Source organism: Nymphaea colorata, chromosome 3 (genome assembly GCF_008831285.2).
Source record: "Nymphaea colorata isolate Beijing-Zhang1983 chromosome 3, ASM883128v2, whole genome shotgun sequence".
NCBI classification, from domain to species: domain Eukaryota; kingdom Viridiplantae; phylum Streptophyta; class Magnoliopsida; order Nymphaeales; family Nymphaeaceae; genus Nymphaea; species Nymphaea colorata.
In genome coordinates, this window is record NC_045140.1 from 2,832,472 (window position 1) to 2,852,217 (window position 19,746).

Here is a 19,746-nt window from a genome sequence, read left to right on the forward strand (position 1 = left end):
CCTTGGAAAAGGGTCCTCCTTTCACTTCCAAATTTGGCACGATGAAACGGAGTTCGTTGAACATTCAACAGATTGGTATCAGCGAGGAAGAAAACCAAAAATGGAATCAGAACAAAGTCACAGTTTCTTTTCAGATTTTTCCAACGATGAATGAAGGTGAAACAATCAAACAAAGCAGAAGACTGCTACATGATCAACAATCGCTGAATCAAACCGTACAGGTGAAAGAAATTCCTAACTAACAATTGGTCCCTACTTGTGTTAATCTGTCGTGTTACTGTCCCCCCAACCATGCTCAAAATACACTTTGGATGAGGGCAGCTTCTTCTTTATTCCCAAACTGGATTTTGATTGCTGGGTAGCAACCTTCTTCAACACATTTCTTCATCCACCAGGTACCAACCTTCCTCTCCCTCGTTTTCGTAATCAATTTCAACATTATAGAATACCAAATCATAATCGTCATCATCATCACCATAATCATGAACGTCGAAAAGCTCACCACTTTCTCCGGCAACAGCATGATCGACATCCACAACATTCGGCGCTTCAATTTCGCCACCATTTAAGGCGATTTCATCGTTGAACTCGTCTCCTTCTTCCTCCTCCAAATGGTACTCGTCGTATTCATTGGGATCATCTCTGACCAGGCCATCCAAGATCTCGGTCGCCGACAACCCGATGTAATTGGACTGTCTCTGCTTGTCCATGACCCTCCACGCAATGAACTTTTGATTCATGGATACATCGTTGCACTTCAACTTGTGGTTGCCTTTGGCCTTTCCCCTGGACTTGGTAGCCGGCAAAGCTCGATACCCAGCATAGCTCATGGGGCCGGTAAACTTGGAGTGATTCGTCGGTTTGCAGGGAACCTTTTGAAACATTCCGGCCGTCGGAAGAGAATCAAACCTGTTGACGACCCTATTTCTGGTCGATGATGTGATGACGCTCCTAACGAGTCCGTGCTGCCTGCCCTCCCTCCTCATTCCTCTCCTCTTGCTTATTTCCTGGTTCTCGACGCGATCAGAGAACATGAAACAGAAAGTTGAGGTTGAAGGAGGAGAAGGATGGGAAAGGAGAGGTTGGTGGTGGAGTGAAGCAATGGGCCGAGGGAGGGCCCGAGAGCTTTTTTAATGGCGAGGAAACGTGGGGACGACGGTTTTTTCTCCATTGGTGGCGCTGGTCATCGTTTGGGATTGATCGGTGCCTTGCGGCCTAAGTTACCCTCCGCCTTCTTCAACCACACAAAATTCAATGGCTTATATATATATATATATTTTTTCTTTCTAGTCAACTAAGTTGTACCAACTTTTTAATCACTTGGCCTAAGGAGGCCGGTGAATCGGCCGATACGGATGGCTGTCTTTTGGCTTCTGCCACTTTATTTTTTTTTGTTTTTGTCAAATTTAAAAAATAATTTCCTGTGAGCAAAAAAAGTTAAAGATTTAGAATTATATTAGTACTAGGTGGTGAGTAGGGGTGAAGACCTTAGTCGAGCCCGAGAAACGGCGACAATAGCTCGATAGAAGTGGCTAGAGTTCAACTTGGCAGTTACTTATTGAGCTCGAGCTCAACTCAATTAAGATTCGATAATTTCGTTTGAATAGAATTGATATTTATCGTTATTTGTTGAGCTCGAGCTTGGTTCGATTAAAGCTCGACAAACTCATTTGAATAAATTGATATTCATCGTTAGGTGTTGAACTCGAACTCGACTCAATTGAGATTGATATATTCGTAAACTCGTTTGAATATATCGACTTCATTAAAGCTTGACAAACTCAATTAAGACTCGAAGTCGACTCGACAGTTAAATGTTGAGTTCAAACTCAACTCGGTTATTTGAATGAGTCAACTCATGAACTTCTCGTGAAGCAAATGACTCAGCTCTAACTCGTTCGTTCAGGAACCAAACTTTAACGAGTTTGAGCTCGTTCACCCTTAGTGAGATATTAAGTTTAGAATTATATTGGTATTAGGTAGTGAGATATTCACCTGCTTTAACTTGCATATAAATTCTCTTTTCAAAAATTGGAGAGGTTCGCATAGCACGTCTCAACTGATCGGTTTGAGCTATGTTCCTCAAAAGCATATCTTTTTTTAAAAAAAAAAAAAAAAAATAGCAACAACTCTTGGGCACTGTGGTTTAAGAAACAGCAGTGTCTGGTTTAAGAAACGGCAGTATATTTATGTCTCTGAGAGAGGGACGTGGGCGGCCATGTTCAAGCTTTTTACCAAGGTTAACAATTAATGGTTAAAACCTATAAGTCCGCTTCATGTTCCAGATTGGTCTCACCAGTAATTTTTTGAATAGAATCTGGATTTCAATGTGACACAAATTCTAGCTTTTACTTGCAAGTAGTTGGATCATTTTGATTCAAATCAAGTAGTTGGATTCTCTCTCTCTCTCTCTGAATGGTCTGACACATGTTTAGCAGCAACAGACAACATAGTTCAAGATAGATTAATCACAAAGCAATACATCACTGGTTCAGTACTGTATAATCTGCATCTCATAAGAAGCCTGGCCTTCACGTCCGCGCCCATTTCCAACTGAAAGACGAGATCATGTTTCTATTATTTTCTGATTAAAGTGATTAACGTGGCACTGGTTTCCAAGAATTGCAGCCTTTCTCTTATCTTCTTCAGCGCGACCACTACTTCCACCACGGCCATTCTGTCCGCCGGATTCTCCATTGAGCACGATAAACCAATCTCTGCAATCGACACGAGGAGCTGGTTTTTGATGGCACATCTTTCACTTTCTCGCTGCTCACTAATTTCATGGCCGATGGCGGCACTTTTGTCCTGCAGATGACTGTCGATGACCTCAAGAATGGCATCTGGATGCGCCTCCGCTACCCATTGCCTCAAGCTCCGATCCCCATCAAACATGGCATCAGTAGGCTTCTTTCTTGTAAGCATCTCCAAGAGCAAGATCCCGTAGCTATACACATCTGCTTTGGTTGACACCTTTCCGGCCGACCCAAATTCTGATCATCCATCCATTCAATAAGTTGAGAATGAATAGGCAAAAAAATTAATATTTGATATGATATAATTATGTGCATTGCTTTAAAATTGTGTCGTTACTTTTCTGGAGCAAAACATGAAATTAATTAACTGCGCAGTGAAGCAGCTTTGCAACAAAATCTGAACGGCAACACTTGTCTAATTATTTACAACTTGAATACTCGAGAGAGAGAGAGAGAAAGAGAGACGTTTAATTTAATAACTTATGAGTAGGAATGGGTAGTACCTGGTGCAATATATCCAGTGGAGCCAAGAGTGGTGGTAAGAGTTGAAGTCTTCTTCCCAAGCAACATCCTTGCGATGCCAAAATCACCAACATATGCAGTCATGGCCCCATCCAAAAGTACATTACTTGGCTTCAAATCACAATGAACTATAGGCTCTGAATAACCACAGTGAAGATATTTCAGAGCACATGCGACATCGATCATAATATTCAGCCTTTGCAAAAGGCTCAATTGATGGGTACTCAAATGCAGGCAATTCTCCAAGCTCCCCTGCGGCATGTACTGAAGAACCAAAGCTCTGAAATCTTCCGTGCAGCAAGAAGTAATGATCTTAACAAGATTCCTGTGTCTAATTTGGCGCATAACATTGCACTCGATGTCAAAACTTTTTGATGCCCCTTCAAATGACAAATTGAAAACCTTGACTGCGACAGTTTCTCCATTTGATAGGATTGCTTTGTAGACTGAGCCAAAGCCTCCACTTCCAAGCAAGTTGGCATCGGTAAAGTCGCCGGTTGCTTGCAGTATTTCTCGATATGAGATCATCGGATGTTCAACTCTCGTCAAATCTGGAACAGAGTCCTGTCTTTTTGACATCCTTTTACGACGAATTGCCATCACAATCAGTAAGCCAACAACAAGAAAAAGAGTAAAGCCTCCTATTGCACACACAGTAGCTCTAATCACATTTGCTCTCTTGTGCTGTGGCTTGGCGTTCCTGTCCGAACACATTGGCACTTGGAATCTGGGAGCTCCACATAGTGCATAATTTCCTAGAAATGTTTGAGAAAATGCCACCACTTGGTATCTCTCCTTCCAACCGATTGAATGACAGGTTCAGAGTCTCCATGTTTTTCAGCTTCTCCAATGACTTTGGGATGGTGCCAGTGAAAGAATTGTAAGAAAGGTCGAGAAGCTGGATGTTCACCATGCCACCAAGTTCCTCGGGAATGTGGCCTTCCAATGAATTGCTGGAAACATTTAGGTAATGAAGCATCTGGAGTTTTGATAATGAAACAGGCAAGCTGCCAGATAATTTGTTTGCAGACAAGTCCATTTCGTTTAGTACTGGAAGGTTTCCAACCTCCAGAGGAAGAGGACCCGTGAAGGAGTTTTCTCGCAGATATAGAAATTCCAAATCCTTCAAATCCCAAAGACTTGCAGGGATTGCTGAAGACAGAAGATTAGAGTACAGGTATAGCTTTTGCAATCTGGTAATATTCTTTATGGAGCTTGAAATTGGTCCAGAAATCTTATTTCTGCTGATGAAAAGAACACCCAAGTTGACCAGCTGGTAAAGTTGAGGTGGCAGGGGTCCTTCTAACATGTTCTTGGATAGATGCAAATATTGCAGCCTTCCTAGAGCTCCAATGCTTGGTGGGATGACCCCACTAATTCTGTTGTCAAACATATTGAAGTATATCAAGTTGGTCAAATTAGATATGCTTGAAGGAATGGTACCTTCAATCTGGTTGGAGAAAATGTTGAGCCGCGTTAAGCTGCTTGACAGGTTCCCAATGGATGCGGGAAGCATACCAGTTAGAGGGTTGCCCGAGAGCTCAACCTCTTCCAACACAGGGCACTTGGTCAATGATGCAAGGATGGAGACTTCACGGCTGTTGGGGGCATTAACAAGCATATTCTCAGCAAGATAAATGGTTCTGAGACCTTGGAGACTGCCTAATTCCGAGGGTATTGGACCTCCAAAATTATTGGTACCCAGATCAAAACTTCTGAGTCTTGTAGCATTAGAAAGGGAAGCTGGTATTACGCCATGAAAGCTGTTGATTGCTATGTAGAAGATCTGGATATTAGGCAGCAGTAGGCCGATATCTTTAGGGAGAAAACCCTCCAACCGATTGTTAGTCAAGCTTATAGCCTGAAGAGAAGAGGAGTTAAAAATGGTCACAGGCACTGTACCTGTGAGATTGTTCTGTTCTGCAGCAAACCATCTCAGGCGGGCCAGGCTCCCCATCTCGGCTGGAATGCTCCCCCGTAGGCTGTTATAAGCAAGATCAAGTGTCTCCAATTTGGAAAGGTTGGCAAAGGCAACCGGAATGGTGCCGGTGAAATTGTTGCGGCTAAGAAGCAGGGTCATGAGTCCCTCCAGACTGCCTAATGATGTGGGGATGTCCCCATGGAATCGGTTTCTTCCCATTGAAATCGTCTGTAGCCGAAGACAGAAGCTCAAGCTTTGGGGGATCAGGCCTTCAAACTGGTTTCCCGCCAACCGAAGATATTCTAAGCGGGTTAGGCGGCTGAAATCTACAAGAAGGCTGCCATAGAAACTGTTGGAAGCCAGATCAAGAGCACGTAAGAAAGATAGATTGGCGACGTTTGGAGAAAGAGTGCCCGCCAACGACATGCCGGTGAGGTTCAGGGCTACGACTCTTTGTCTACGACCACCACATGAAACTCCACTCCAATTGCAGAAGGAGTTGGTGGCGTTCCAGTTTGACAGTGCATCCTGAGGATCGCTTGCAATGGCGAATTTGAAGGACAGAAGCGCAGCCTCATCGGTAGAATTGCTTAGATGGAGAAGGGTTGATGATGCCCTGTTACAGGCAAGAATCGCAAAGGCAGCAGAGATGAAACAATACATGAGAAATATTGGTGGAAGCGACGAATTCGCTGCATCCATGTTGCACCAAGTTTTCATGGATCTGAAGTAGCGCATGAGGAAGTATATATGTTTTTGCATGGGGGACATCATTTGTTAATTGTTATCTTGTACCTTCCGTCCAAAACCAGAGAGTTTCTCCGTCATTTCCTTCTCTACCATTGCATCAACTGAACCGACCAGAACGAAAATTTCTTTGCCTTACCTCATTATAGTCCTCCTAGAATGGCCCTTCCATTAATGAATTGGTTGAGACGAAGACTGTCAAAAGTCAAAGCAAAGAAATTGTATTGCACATGAAATAAAACAAGGGGAGTCCTGATATTTGTCTGGGTGGCTCAGTCACACAACCAATTCATTGATTGAACGGGCCAGGTGTAGGCATGAGTTCTTGCAATCGTAAGGAAGGAGATCGCAAAGAAACTGTGCACACAATAAATATACACTTAAAGAAAAAAGAAAAGAGTTGAGGTACTTTAAAAAAATTTATAAAGAAATATATATTTTAAACTTTTAACATTTTCATATTCCCTTTTCATCCTTCTAAAAATCGTTTTTTTTTATAAGAAGCATTTTAGTCATTACATACCGAATAGTCAAAGAATTAACTGAACTTTTGTATATGTGTATGTCTGTGTTGGTACATCCCACACCACTTAGGTCAGGGATAAAAACAAGTCTGTTTAAATGTGATTACTAAAGTGTTTCTTTTTTTTTTCAATCTGATTTTACTGATAATTGATGAGAAATGTTAATCACTTTCTTAGAAGCACACTTGATATAAATTAGTTCTTATAAACAATATTATAATGCTCATATCATGTTGAAAAATATTCTTTTCACAAAAATCCAAAGTGTTTGGTTTTTATTTTTTACCTAGTTGTCCTCTTTATCTATGAATTTCTTATAGCCTATTCCAGAGAGAGGGAGAGAGAGAGAGAGATTAGTACCTTGAATAGTTTATTTCTAAGACAAACTAGAAGGAAATTTGGCACGCATGATTTGGACTTGGTATAAACTTATAAAGACATCGAGGACCATTCACTATGGCTTGCTTGTTATGGAAATGCTTTAGTTTGCATAATTTTCTTCCAAAAAAAAAAGCACTTCACTTTTTACCGTCTCGTTTTTTAAATTAAGTGTTGATCAATTGATTACTTTCTTAGACGCATAAAAGTGGTTAATGCCAACATATTTTATCTTTTAAACCAGCTAAAAGAACATATTTACATAATTAGATTAACTAAAATAAATTAATATGCTAAACTATTAAAAATGATAATCCTAAATACAACATTTTTGCTTTTGCATGTGCGTGTGTGACAGTAAGATGGCTATTGAGACTGGGCCTGATTCTATCCATTCCTAACCTCGACTATTGTTATGGGCATTTATTTTCCTCCTTATTCGTGGGGCTTAAGTCCTCTCTAGAACCCTGACGGATGGGCTGGGCAGGCTTTGGCTCCTCGGGACATACACAAGTAAAGGCATTCCCAAGGAACTCAATTACTTTATTTTTCTAAGCGAGTCATTTGGCATTAGGAACAAGATGCAAATGTTTTATAAATTCGCCATACAATTAAGATAGACTGATGAAATATTTGAACAAATGTCCAAATATTTTATGAATATATTTTAATTTTGAGATAGATTCATGAAACACTCTCATGTTGTTACTTATGCAAAACAAGCCCTAGAAAAACAACTTGTGCTTGCTTTTTAATTGCATGTAACTGATATAGTTGGCCTCGTGCCATCTTAAAAAGGAAAACCAAGTTACAAAATGGGCTACCTTCTTCGGTACCACGGCTCCCTGCCCATGCAAGGATTTGTGGATAGGAAGGTGGATGATTCTGAAGTAGAGTAGTCCCTCAAGAATCTCAATGACATTCTCGGTCTTGTGTGAGCACATAGCTCCATAAGGCAAATGTACATTACAAAGGTAGTTTTGGTAGTAAGAATACTTTGTAAATGTTTGATGAATCTACCTAAAACTTAAGACAAATTCATATAATACTATAACCATTATTCCATGAACCTATTTTGAAAGATTCACAAAGTGTCTCTGCTGCCAAACAACTTTAAAGGATATGAAAAACATGAATTTAAAGTGGAAAGTTGAGTTACCATGGCCATAGCATCAAACCCATGGTTGAGACCAACTAGGCTCGGTCACGAAAGAATAGTGAACTTTTGAGCAAAGTTGACCTCAACATGAACAAACAAAACATAATTGTTTTGGGATATATACATATGTAATTAATTTTTTTTTTCAATATAGCGACTCATAGGGTAGATTTATGAAAGCACGGTTCCGATTATTTTATCTTACTAGTCTTCAGTTAAACACCTAAAACCATATAGTTGTAAACGATAGATTATTATTGATGTAATTTTTGTGTGACACTACTATTAGATGGGCCCATTATGAGTGGTTATACATTATTTATATTGATATTTATGTATACGTTAACCATACTGTGGTTACAAGTTTGAAAAAGGCATTTGAAATAACGTTCTGTCGCGCGATCCGAAGGAAAAGGAATACCAACAATTTGCAACGAGTATCCAGTGCGTCATTAAAAGCCCAAATAGAATTAAGATCACCTTTCACTGACATTTTGGCAAGGCGTCAAGGCTGACTTCATATCATCAATAAAATCATGTATTTACTATAATATATTTTTCTGGTATCAGTGATCATGTTTCTTTCCTGGCCCCGTTCAATGCACAAGAAAAAACGTGAATTTTTTTTTCAAGTTTATATGGTTTTTTTCTGCAACATCAAACACAGAGAATTTTACCATGAATTTTTTATTGAATTCGAAAAATTCTTCCTTCCATACTTGAAAAATAACGCGATATTAACCAAGATAGTTGCAACTCCTCTGCTCCTCTCTAACAACATGGATCTCATTTGTGCCGTTAAATTTTTGTTAACTTACTTAAACACAAAGATAAAAAAAAAAAAAAACATGTTTCTTTAATATACTGATTTCATGAAACTTCAAAAACAAAAGGTCTAAAGTTTTTCTTTTTATGTTGTTAGTTCTTATGTGTGCATGAAAAGAAAAAGTTCGTCTCTTAATTCTTGAAACTTTTGGGCATGAAAATCTTATTTGATATTATAGTTTTACCGAAAAAAAAAAAAAACTTATTACTTTTCTTCTTTCATCTCTTAAATACTCACTGGATTACCCTTGATCTTCTTTTCCAGGACTAGGAGTACCCTTGATCTTCAAGAGCTAGCTCACAAGCCGGCCTTAATAGACTCAGCAGTGAAAAAAATTGTTATTTGTTAATTAAATTGAGTTAATGTTTTGTTAATTTCATGTTTTATACAATAGTTATGTAAATGTTTAAATAATGTGATTTATGCATTGGTAATAGGTTTCTGAACTCCTTATATTCACAACAAATATATGACTGCATTTTCAGGATATTTTTATCTAAATAAATCATTTAACTTTGTCGACAAATTTTTAAAGAGCAATTACTAACGAATTTGACATCTCAATTAAATTACATTAGGCTAACGTCTCAGCGTAATGAAGGAGACGCAAAGAAACATATTTATTCAGCAAAAGTTGATGGTTGAGTTTCCAAGAAACTATTCACATGTTTCAAACTATAATTTTTGGAACCCTATAACAAATATGCTAATAATAGATCATGACTATCTTCGTTTCCTGCTTTCGTCTTTATTTTAAAAAGGGAGGAGAAAAGTTGGGTCGGCCCAGCCGGACTCGATTATAGTAAAAAGTACATACAAAATTTATATTTAATATATATATACTTTTCAAACAACTCTCAACTTTGGAAAAAATGTGCACCCAAAAGTATAATTAAAATTTTGATATGAGAGGAGCTGAATTAAAGTTTTTAAATTTTAACATGAACTGAAAATATCAAATTTTGATTTTTTTATATAAGATAAGTAAAATTTATATGTAATTTTTTTAAAAAAAAATTAAGGTGAGCTACCTTGGCTCTGCTCCTCGTGTGCATCATTTAGACGTATGAATGTCAATATAATATATATATAATAATAATAATAATAATAGTTAAACGTCAATCTTTTAACTTTTGCAATGATATGTGTATGATAAGGATTGGAGAACTCGTCGAGGAAGCCATAGCACAGAAAAGAACTCTTGAGAGTAATGATTTTAGGCAACAAAAAGCCTCGAGCACAAGAAGTCACTTACGCTTGAGGCCATGGTTATATTGGTTTTTCCTTTTCCTTGCTAAACTAACTTGAGGTCCACTTCGTTTGTCCTCCTCGCAAGTCCCTATGACAGACTCGGGCCTTACCTCAAATTGTCACGTCAAATCATGGTGCATAATAAAAAACTCCCATCTCGTACGCTACTTTTTAAAGTTGATCTTACAAAAACGAAAGGAAAAATACACATATTTTGCATCACAATATCGTTTAAAAATTGAGCGGATTGAATTTTTATAGTTTGAACTTGACTAGTTTGACATTTTTCTCGACTGGTTTAAACTCGAGTCAAGTTTTTAGGAGAGTGTTGGAGTGAACTCATTGTGTATCTCTAAAACGGCTTCTGTCATTTTATTTATACGAAGAAATATTGAATTCTTGTTCTTTTTATGCAAAAGTTTGTCGAGTTTGGAACTTAGGTGACCGGAGCTTTCCAATTACTTGTCTGTCTTTGAATCTACTGCTGTGCACTTTCATCCAAAATCAGAACTCCTTTTGGAGTCAAGCCCCGGCAATCATCACGTATCCTCCTGCGCCATCTCTGTCACGGTGTTTTGCTTTTTCCTTCCTCTTTCCTTTAATCCTGATGTCCACTTCTCTAGCTCTTTTTCATTATTGAGGAAAATCTACACACTTTGTTGGAGTCAAACCATGAAATTCCAGAAGCCCCACACATTTCCTTCCAAAAGAATCAACTTTCCATCACTATTCACCCACAGTAAACCTTCGATTTTGATATCACCGCCCCAATTTGGAACCTCCATCGTCGCTGTTTTTTCCTATTTTGGAATGTTCTTCCCTTAAAAAAAAAATGCCCACCAGCTCTGCCACCTTGTCTAAGGCACAAGCCCACGTGGCGGCGGCCAACTTCATCCCCATCGCATTTGTTTAAGGCCACTCTCTGGAAAGATGAGAACCGTCGAAGATTTGGGATTGTCTCCTCACTTTATAGATAAAAATAATGCAAGCCAGAAACCAATGAACCAAATAAAAACAAAGGCCAAGTGATAGAAGAAGAATCCCATCCCCAAACGTGCACATTCCTTCTTCATCCAAAAGTTTAGAGGCAGAGCCTCTCTTTCACCATCCGAAGGAGAGAGTGGGAGAGGTGGAACTGCAAAAGAAACCAGAGGATCTGCTAAATTAATGCGCGAAAGGGAGGAGTCCGAACGCCAACTCGTTCTCCTTGCTGCTTATTGCTTCTTACTTTCTGGTGTGTGTTTTGGTCTTCTATGAGTTGAGGTCTTGCTTCTTTCCATGCATGGAGGGCGGCGAGAGCGGCCTCAACTCTTACTACCAGGCAGGCCCATCGGCCAACAATGGCATGTTTGGTTCACCTCCCCACTCCAACCTTAACGCCTCTTCTACTTCCCCTTACTCTGAGGGGACTGCACTCGTCTTCCCTCATTCTGCTGGTGGCAGACCTGCCGCCACCGTGCCGGAGGTCGTCCGGAGGAAACGAGGCAGACCGAGAAAGTATGGACCGGGTGCAGATGCGCCCGTGAGGCATTCTACTGCTGTAGGTGTTCCTCTGTCCTCCGTTGCTCGCAAGAAAGAGCCTGCTTCGGCTAAGAAGGCTCAAATGGTTGCGCTTGGTATGTTTTTTTAAGCGGTTTGGAGGCCACCGATTTGTTTATTTTTGAGAACTCTTGAACACCCATTTCTTGTTTTGGAGATTTTTTTTAGAGCCTGTTTCATTTTTCCAGAGCTTTTTCTGAAACCTGTCTCTTGGTTTTGAGTTTTTGCATGTATATAATGAAAAATTTTGCCTGTCCTACTCCTTTGCTGTAATTTCTTTCTACATGCTTGGCATAATTATTTTCTCGCTGGGTGATCTTAGAGTATTTGGTTGTAGATGGATGAAAACTGGTGTTCTTCGTATGCCCATTATCGTGGACAGCTTGTCTAGTTGCTACTCGGGAATGTCATATTTATTTGATGCAGGGTTTTGCGTTGTGGGTTCTCGAACAAACTGGGTATGTATTGGAAATTTACAGTAAGAGTAGACTGTTAGTCCGAGGACTGTAGACTGAATTATCCGTTTTTCTCCAGAGAAATTTGGGTTTCACCTCGAAGTTATGCATTGTCAGTATTCGATTTTGTTGTTGAAGACGTAGAGGCTTATGAAGAGGATCCCCAACTTTTTCGTCCCTTACGAGCCAACACCATAGCAAAATGTTTAGGGTGCAGAGTGACAGAGTTGGGACTTGTCGACTTGATCAAGTCTCTTCACCTCTGCACCCTTCCTTACTGCAATGTTACCACCTGCTCTCCACCTGTGATAATACCTTATGGCGGTCGTATTGCAAAAGTCGAGTTTGTTTGACGAGCGCTTATAAAGAATCTTTGAACACCTAACATGTGATCTGAGGATTACGTTTTCTTTCCTTGTGCTTTATTTATAATCGACCAAGCAGTTATTAAGATGAACGGAAATGACTGTCATTATATGTGGTGAAGCTATTATAAATGGGATATTTTAGGTTGTCCGAATCTGTTGCGAGAAGTATCATATACAGCATGTAATAGAGAAAATAACACCGAAACAAGGTCCATTAAAGTTACAGAAAACGCTAGTGGAGGCAGAAAAGAAAAAGGAACAGGACCAAGAGAAACATACATAAACGAGAAGAAGTCTAGGTCTAAATAGCAGACATGTAAGAGGAAGAACTGAGACATCATCTTGTTGGAAAAAAACCACTAAAATGATTAAGACTTGTGCATATGCAGAATGGCGCTAGGTAAGCCTGCAATAAGCATGAATATTTTTAAGAAAGTGCACAAAGATGACGCAAGTTTAGAATATGTGATGCATTTTCAAGGCATCCTAACCAAAAGGATCCAATTGAAAGGTTTATCAACTCCCATTCGAACTATTTTAACTAGGTGCAACAAAATAACATGAAAGTCGATACCTTTGTTTTATCATGCTTTCTTGGGATTGCGTTTTGTAATACAGATGCTTGTAGACACGACATGATGTGGGTGGAGGTGAAGGTGCCACACATGTCTGGCTGCTGCATGCAACACATCAGACAAAAAGTCCCTTGATTGCATATGGCTCAGGTCACTTGGATGCAGTTACACCAAATCAGCTGCAACATATCCAGCGTTCAGGATCAACTTGGTCCAAAAAATAGCCTGATGAAATATTTTGACCAGGCCTATATTTCAGTTTCCCTTTTCTTTTCTTCTTCTTCCTCCTCTTGTCTCCTCTTCTTCCTAGTTTTCTTTTCTCATAATATTTTCTTTACTTTTTCTCCTCTTTCTTTGGTTCTTCATCCTGCTCTTGTAATTAAATAGGTTGTGCTGATGCAAAGTTCCTGAATAGAAAATGAATGTCACAGATAGTTGGTGTTTAGTAAATGTAATTTTCTGGGCATCACATACACGTTTGAGACACCACCAAAATGAATTGTTGCTACCTGTGGGACCAGCCAAACAAAGATAGTAATGGCATGAAACTCTGGGGATATCAATGATCACTTGAATTGTCTAAAAGATAAATTATATGCAGGTTGAAGAAGGCAGTATGTGAGACTTTTTTTATAAAGCATAGATAGTGGTGACTGCTTTACTTTTACTTTGTTCTGCAATTTATTATTGGAAAATCTGCTTCATTATGATATCTTGTTGCCTGTTCCTTCATGATATGAAGTTTGTGACTTTGTCTGCCTCCAGGTTTCTTAGTTGTTGCATGTAGATCTATGCCTGCCTTAACTATCATTCCACAATGCTTTTGTCATGTTGGTTCTGAATTGGACCATAATTATCCTTCTTTTCACTATTATGCAGGCAATGCTGGGCAAGGATTCACACCTCATATTGTCATGGTTGCAGCTGGAGAAGTGTGTCTCGCTGTTATAATTCTATTCTCCTTCTTTTTGTGAAAAAAAATAGAAAAAAATCACATCTTGTATTTAAGACTGAGATTTCAAATTTGTGGCGCCAATCTTCTCTTTTACAAATGGATTGCATTGGCAGCATACATGTTTTAACCTTGTCATGGATTAGTTTCATTCAAGCAGCTTGAGTAATATATACTATTTTTCCAGACCAAGAATTCCATTCAAAAAGTTTTCTTTTCAAATATATTTGTGTTCTGCAGCTTCTATTTGTAAAACTAAGCAAATTATCACTTTAACCATTCATGATATGTAAAGCATGCTATATTGTTGAATCTGCATCTTGATCTTGCTTCTGAAATTCAAGGCAGTTTCCTGCAATTTTTTTTTTTGCATGTCTCTTATTTACTAAATGTCTACCTTGAATAATTAGTAGAAATGAAAGATGTGCTTTTCTTAGATTGGACAGAGTTGGAGAAATAAGGATCAATGAAAAGAGTGGCAAAAATTGTCATCTTGGTAGAGTGGTTTGAGATGGATTATTAGAATCTTATGAGGTTGATCCTAGTTGGTTCATCTCAGTGTACAGTTTGGTGACTGCATACATTGCCGATGCGCAAATACTTGAAAGTCAATCAAGCTCTAAAAGAAGGATTTGTTGATTGTTTTTTTTTTATTAACAATTGCCACTTTTCGTAACCACAAATTTGTTAAAAAAATTTTGTTTTAACAATATTCTAAGATATATGAGATGCAAATACATCTACTGTTTCAAGGGGAAAATTTTATTTTAGGAGAATGTTATGGATATACATACTATGTCAAACTTGTCAGTCATGTTAAATTGCTAGTTGCTACCATATTTCTGTACTTTAACATGTTTAGGTGGATACTTTGAAGGCACCTTGTTTTCTTGCACAGAATATGGATCAGCAGATTGCTTTTTCCTTTCGATCTTTGAAGAGGGAGAAACCAAACTTTAGATCTTTGAAGAGGGAAAAAGTACTCACAAGTTGGTTTTGGTTATATAGGCGTTAGGCAAAAACTCATGATATTAATGGTTTTCTGAAGATCTCAGAAATTTGAAAATGTAGAAACAGAGAAAAAGAAAAAAGGGAAACTGGTTATTAGGGACATCATTGAAATTTGCTGGACAGTATCTGGACATTATCGCAATATCTGCAAACTATTTGAATCTTCTATACTTCGAATAAATATCTTCTAAAGTTTTACTTGTTACATTAGTTTCTCAACATCTTGCAATAGAATCATGATATTTTCAGAATCTTGCCAATGGCTTCACTTGTGCCACATTGTTTTCCTAAAAAAACTTCAAGCATTTTAGTAGGTCATGCATCTCTTTAGAGTCGCATCTACGATAAACAGAATATAAAGTAATTTTCTGTGAGAAATTAAACAGTTATAGGAACGATTGCTTGATTCCATGAGATGCTTTATCCCCCCAAAGTGCTAACTTTACTGGATTCATGTGCATCAATTTGAGTGCCAAATTTTGGTAGTTTTATTTGTCTGGATTTTAAATTTATCAGTCTGCATGAGTTCCTGTCATAGTTGTCAAACCTTTGACTAGGAAAATTGACTGAGATCACCTATTAACTAGATCTCAATTTCATAGCTGACCTACACCCAAGTTCTATGGGAATCAGGTGTGGGTTGGCTGGATCATTGATTCAGCAGGTTGGGTCGTGATCGCCAGAGACTGGACTATTCATTTTGTGTTGACAGGACTCAGTCTTGGCGAGTTGTGTTGCTTTTTGACATGTTCTTTAAGTTTTAAAATGATTCAATCACTTGTGTATAAAGTATAAACCCCCACATTAGGGCCTGAGTGTTTTAAGAAAGCCAATGGCATCTGGCTACAACAGACAGATATGCCTCTCTCTCTCACACACACACAAACACGCACCCCTACTTTAGCAGTTCAGTTAATGTGTCTTATTAGTATTGTTTGCTTAATGTATCTGTTAATCTCATAATACAATGTCTTAACTATTAAAATGCAATTCTTTGCAGCTTTACCATAGTTTTTAGTTCAGTAAGTATTTGTTTATCATATGTTTCTTTACTATGTTCAACTTCTTCATCAACTTGTTGAAAACAGACTATAAAAATTTATTACCTGACCTGAACCAGTCACCAAGTCAACTCGCTGACCCGTGACCCAGTGTTCAGCTGGTCTGAGCCCAATTCATGGGTTTGCCAACTATGGTTTCTGTCTCCTATGCTAGATGCTAAGACATTCATGAAGATGCTAATGACATACTTATGAACAGGATGTTTCCAAAAAAATCATGTCCTTCATGCAGCAACGAAAGCGTGCTATCTGTATCCTGTCAGCAAATGGATCAATATCTAATGCAAGTCTTCGGCAACCAGCAATGTCAGGAGGGACTGTGGCATATGAGGTGACTATCAGAAACCTTGTTATTACCTGTGGAATGCCACTACATATGTGCAACTAGATATAATAGGCACTTCTGAATAGCAAATGCAATATCTTCCCTTAATGTGTTCCTTTTCCTGATCTAACATCTGAAATTCTTACTTTTGATCAATTTATTTTATCTTCCTTGCCTATTTATATTCATTTTTAATTGTGATCTGTAAACCACTTCAATGCTTTCAGGATTCATACTGACATGCACTCGCTCATTATGACCACCTGTATCAGTATTTCTGTTTTCTGGGATCTTCAAAATTTCTCTCTCTTGGTTGGACATGATAAAGGAAAACTGTAATGATTAAAGAAATTAAAATCTGAAAAATTGAGAAAAGCATTTCATATTGTCAACTCTTTGGACAAAAATTTAAGATGTTTTGTAAACTCTTGGACCTCAGTGTCTACTTGTGGTGTGGAGACATGTTCATTGTCGTGTGCTCCTGCTTGCATGCATGATGCATCTCTAAAGTCTGCTTTCTTTGGGTTCTAGGTTAAGAATGTTTTGGAATATAAAAGGATTCATTTTTCATATTTATTACTGGGGTTCATCTGGAACATGCTTGAGATTGAGTAATTGACAGGGTCAAGATGCATTTTGGACAACAAAGTTATCTTGTTTTTTCATTGGCATTGTAACTGTATACCCCTGCTTTGGATGGAATTTTGTTTTTTAAGTAACTCAAGATGCATTCACAGTATTACTTATATCACAGAACTTGCACTCAACTGCCCTAGTAAAATTTTGGCGGCCTTCATTTGTGATAGTTGCATAAGCCTTAAATATAAATGCTTTCCATTTGAAGCATTTTGTTGGCATAGCTCATGGTTTAATTCCTTATTTTTCTTCTGTGAATTTGTTTGTCTTGATTTTGTTCTCAACTAGCATCTTAGAGATGAGTTTTTCTCATAGCTTCCATTTGCTGGTATCCTCCAAATCTCAAATTTGTTTCTTTTGTTCTCAAGTGGAAATCAAAACATAAGTTGCCATCCTAGGTTTGCTAATATTTTGCATATTTTCTTGCTTCTCCACGACAGTTTGGATGCTAATTTTTATGTTTCTGTTCTGTTTGAAATCTATGTTCTTTTTATAATAGACTGGATTGGCTGCCAGTATGTTACTTCCATTGGTTTCACAATGTTAAATCAGGTCAATGTTTCCTATGCATCAAGCTGAGTATTTTCCATGGTCTTGTTTAATCAGATGCTTGTTCGGTCTTTTTCCTTTCAATAGGTGTTGAATTCTGTTCTGCAGTCTGCTTCAAGTGATGCTGATTTTGTTGTAATAAATTCTTAATACTTTTTCATTGGGACTTGCAGGGCAGGTTTGAAATTTTATCATTGTCGGGATCATTCTTACATTCAGAAGTAAGCGGAGCGTCATCAAGAACTGGCGGGCTTAGTATATGCTTATCTGGGGCGGATGGCCGTATTGTTGGGGGTGGTGTAGGTGGTCCTTTAATTGCGGCTAGCCCAGTTCAGGTACTCCAATTAAGGGGAACTCTGTTTATCGGTCCTCCTTTGTCCTTGCATAGGCTCTAATCGATCAATCTTCACAGGTTATCATTGGTTCATTTATCATGGATCTAAAGAAGGACCTCGGCCATGCTGGTAAATCTGAAGCTCCAGCTAGCAAGTTGCCTTCATCAATGGTTACATCATCAGTTACACCTGTAAGCTTTAGATCAGTGCCAGACTCTTCAAAATTTTCAGGTAAAGGAGGAAGCAGTGACCATATGCCGGGAGGTGGGTTTATGCTTCAATCTCGGACATTGCATATGGTTAATCCTCGAGCAACTGATTGGAGTCACCATATGGGTTCTGAAGGTGAAGTCTAAGTACCATCTTTCATTGATTTTTCTGAGCATTTTATTCGTTATTTTTTTTCCATTTTCTTACTGTGTGCTTGGGCAAGTCTTTGTCTTTATGCCTTTCAAGAGCAAACTAGCAATCACATGAAATTCCTACAGATTTCTGCTTTGTGCTTGACATGAGCATGCTGTTTGACCTGCTCATGAATGGTTCTGCAGGAAGAGGTGACCATGACCAATCTCCTGACGATGGAGATGACCATTTGAGAGACTAGACTGGAATCCCAACCTAGTTGAGTCTTGCTTACGTATCCATCTTGTTTCAAGATGAAGATGGCTATTGACAGGTTCTTTCTTGCATAATGTCCATAAATCCTGTGTACAGGTTCTTGTTGTATCATTTTTCACTCCATGATCAGATATATTATCTTGTTAGTTCAGGCGCGGCCGGTAATGTGGGTTACTTTGAACCTTTTGTGCCCCATGATTCGGTTTTCCTTGTCCTCCACTTGGTATCCCTGTTTGGAACACAGATTTCTCGTGGGTTTACAAGGCAGACACACTATTGACAACCCAAGTGTTAGCAGAACCACTGGAATCGATCATAGGGTCGTCTAAGATAACATCCAACTAAAGTGCTCTCCGAACCGAACGTGAAAGTTTTCTCAAAATTTTTGCAAGGAAATTTACCAGTCTGCTTTTGAAAGTGTCATGGCAATATCTTTCTACTACATCTCCCACTAACATGTGAAGCCTGTTAGGAAACGAGAAAAAAGCTACTTTAAATGTACTTGTACAGAATTCATTGGAAACGAGAAAAAGCTACTTTAAATGAACTTGTATAGAATTCCACGAAATTTGCACGTTAGCATCAGTTGTTGGGATCATTGTTTCTGCTCAACGTTTGATTCTGTTCGTGGCAGTAAGGTCGATTCATTAGGAAACGATAAGGGGAAAAAGCTACTAAGCCTACTATAGGTTTGGTTCTTTAAAATTTTACTAAGTTTGCACTTTACATGCCAGTCATTGCTTCTCTTCAGTGTTTGATTTGCCTTGTTAATTTCTGAAATTTGTCCTAAAACATGGAAGTTAGATATATTCTTCACCGTCCACTTATTTTCTTATCTGACCTGGATGTCTTGGAGTCCTAACTAAGCCCCCTTTGATCAGAGCCCAAATGACTTGGTTCCCAGATCCAATAGATCCTCTAGACTCGGTTCTTTCTTTTCTTCCTTCTCTGTTCGCTTTTGCGCTCATAAAGTGTTCCATGAATCTGTTCTATTTTTTTGGGGTATATATGAGATGGTAACAATGTATTACTATTGCCAAACGGCTCTTTTACAGCCACCCTTTCTAAACTTTTTCGGATGTGGTGCCGGGTTGGATGCGTGCGTCCACTTGCATATATTCTTATTCCTTTTGTGGATAAGTATTTAGATCGAGTGAGATCTGATTTGTATCACTAGTGGACCACCGGTTGAAATTCCACCTATGTGGCCCTGTAGTTGATTGCATATGGTTTAATTG

The 19,746-nt window shown here is 38.6% G+C and overlaps 4 protein-coding genes across 4 annotated transcripts; 1 reads left to right on the top strand and 3 right to left on the bottom strand.

Moving 5' to 3' along the window:
- Positions 1 to 101: 101 nt before the first annotated feature.
- On the bottom strand, positions 102 to 1,166 carry LOC116250812 (uncharacterized). The gene has a single exon (XM_031624753.2). The coding sequence runs from the start codon at positions 1,032 to 1,034 to the stop codon at positions 372 to 374; it is 663 nt and encodes a 220-aa protein (XP_031480613.1). The 5' UTR covers positions 1,035 to 1,166; the 3' UTR covers positions 102 to 371.
- A 1,236-nt stretch (positions 1,167 to 2,402) lies between these two features.
- On the bottom strand, positions 2,403 to 4,118 carry LOC116249893 (probable LRR receptor-like serine/threonine-protein kinase At3g47570). The gene is made up of 2 exons (XM_031623204.2): positions 3,260 to 4,118; positions 2,403 to 2,993 (listed from the first exon to the last, which is right to left on the bottom strand). The coding sequence occupies exons 1-2, from the start codon at positions 3,990 to 3,992 to the stop codon at positions 2,578 to 2,580; spliced, it is 1,149 nt and encodes a 382-aa protein (XP_031479064.2). The 5' UTR covers positions 3,993 to 4,118; the 3' UTR covers positions 2,403 to 2,577.
- LOC126409877 (putative receptor-like protein kinase At3g47110) lies at positions 4,034 to 5,901 on the bottom strand. The gene is made up of 2 exons (XM_050076583.1): positions 4,133 to 5,901; positions 4,034 to 4,073 (listed from the first exon to the last, which is right to left on the bottom strand). The coding sequence occupies exons 1-2, from the start codon at positions 5,899 to 5,901 to the stop codon at positions 4,034 to 4,036; spliced, it is 1,809 nt and encodes a 602-aa protein (XP_049932540.1).
- Positions 5,902 to 11,099: 5,198 nt separating this feature from the next.
- Positions 11,100 to 18,659, top strand: LOC116250892 (AT-hook motif nuclear-localized protein 14-like). The gene is made up of 6 exons (XM_031624873.2): positions 11,100 to 11,700; positions 13,901 to 13,953; positions 16,245 to 16,376; positions 17,729 to 17,890; positions 17,968 to 18,235; positions 18,439 to 18,659. The coding sequence occupies exons 1-6, from the start codon at positions 11,367 to 11,369 to the stop codon at positions 18,492 to 18,494; spliced, it is 1,005 nt and encodes a 334-aa protein (XP_031480733.1). The 5' UTR covers positions 11,100 to 11,366; the 3' UTR covers positions 18,495 to 18,659.
- Positions 18,660 to 19,746: the final 1,087 nt, after the last annotated feature.

Bases quoted from the DNA above. Each gene is read 5' to 3' on its own strand.
- LOC116250892 (XM_031624873.2), top strand. From the start codon at position 11,367: ATGGAGGGCGGCGAGAGCGGCCTCAACTCTTACTACCAGGCAGGCCCA. The intron at 13,954-16,244 runs GTGTGTCTCGCT...ACTTATGAACAG, and splicing joins TCATGGTTGCAGCTGGAGAA to GATGTTTCCAAAAAAATCAT. The intron at 17,891-17,967 runs GTACTCCAATTA...CAATCTTCACAG, and splicing joins TTGCGGCTAGCCCAGTTCAG to GTTATCATTGGTTCATTTAT.
- LOC116250812 (XM_031624753.2), bottom strand. From the start codon at position 1,034: ATGTTCTCTGATCGCGTCGAGAACCAGGAAATAAGCAAGAGGAGAGGA.
- LOC126409877 (XM_050076583.1), bottom strand. From the start codon at position 5,901: ATGGATGCAGCGAATTCGTCGCTTCCACCAATATTTCTCATGTATTGT. The intron at 4,074-4,132 runs GTCATTGGAGAA...ATCGGTTGGAAG, and splicing joins TTCACTGGCACCATCCCAAA to GAGAGATACCAAGTGGTGGC.
- LOC116249893 (XM_031623204.2), bottom strand. From the start codon at position 3,992: ATGTGTTCGGACAGGAACGCCAAGCCACAGCACAAGAGAGCAAATGTG. The intron at 2,994-3,259 runs GTACTACCCATT...ATGGATGATCAG, and splicing joins CACTGGATATATTGCACCAG to AATTTGGGTCGGCCGGAAAG.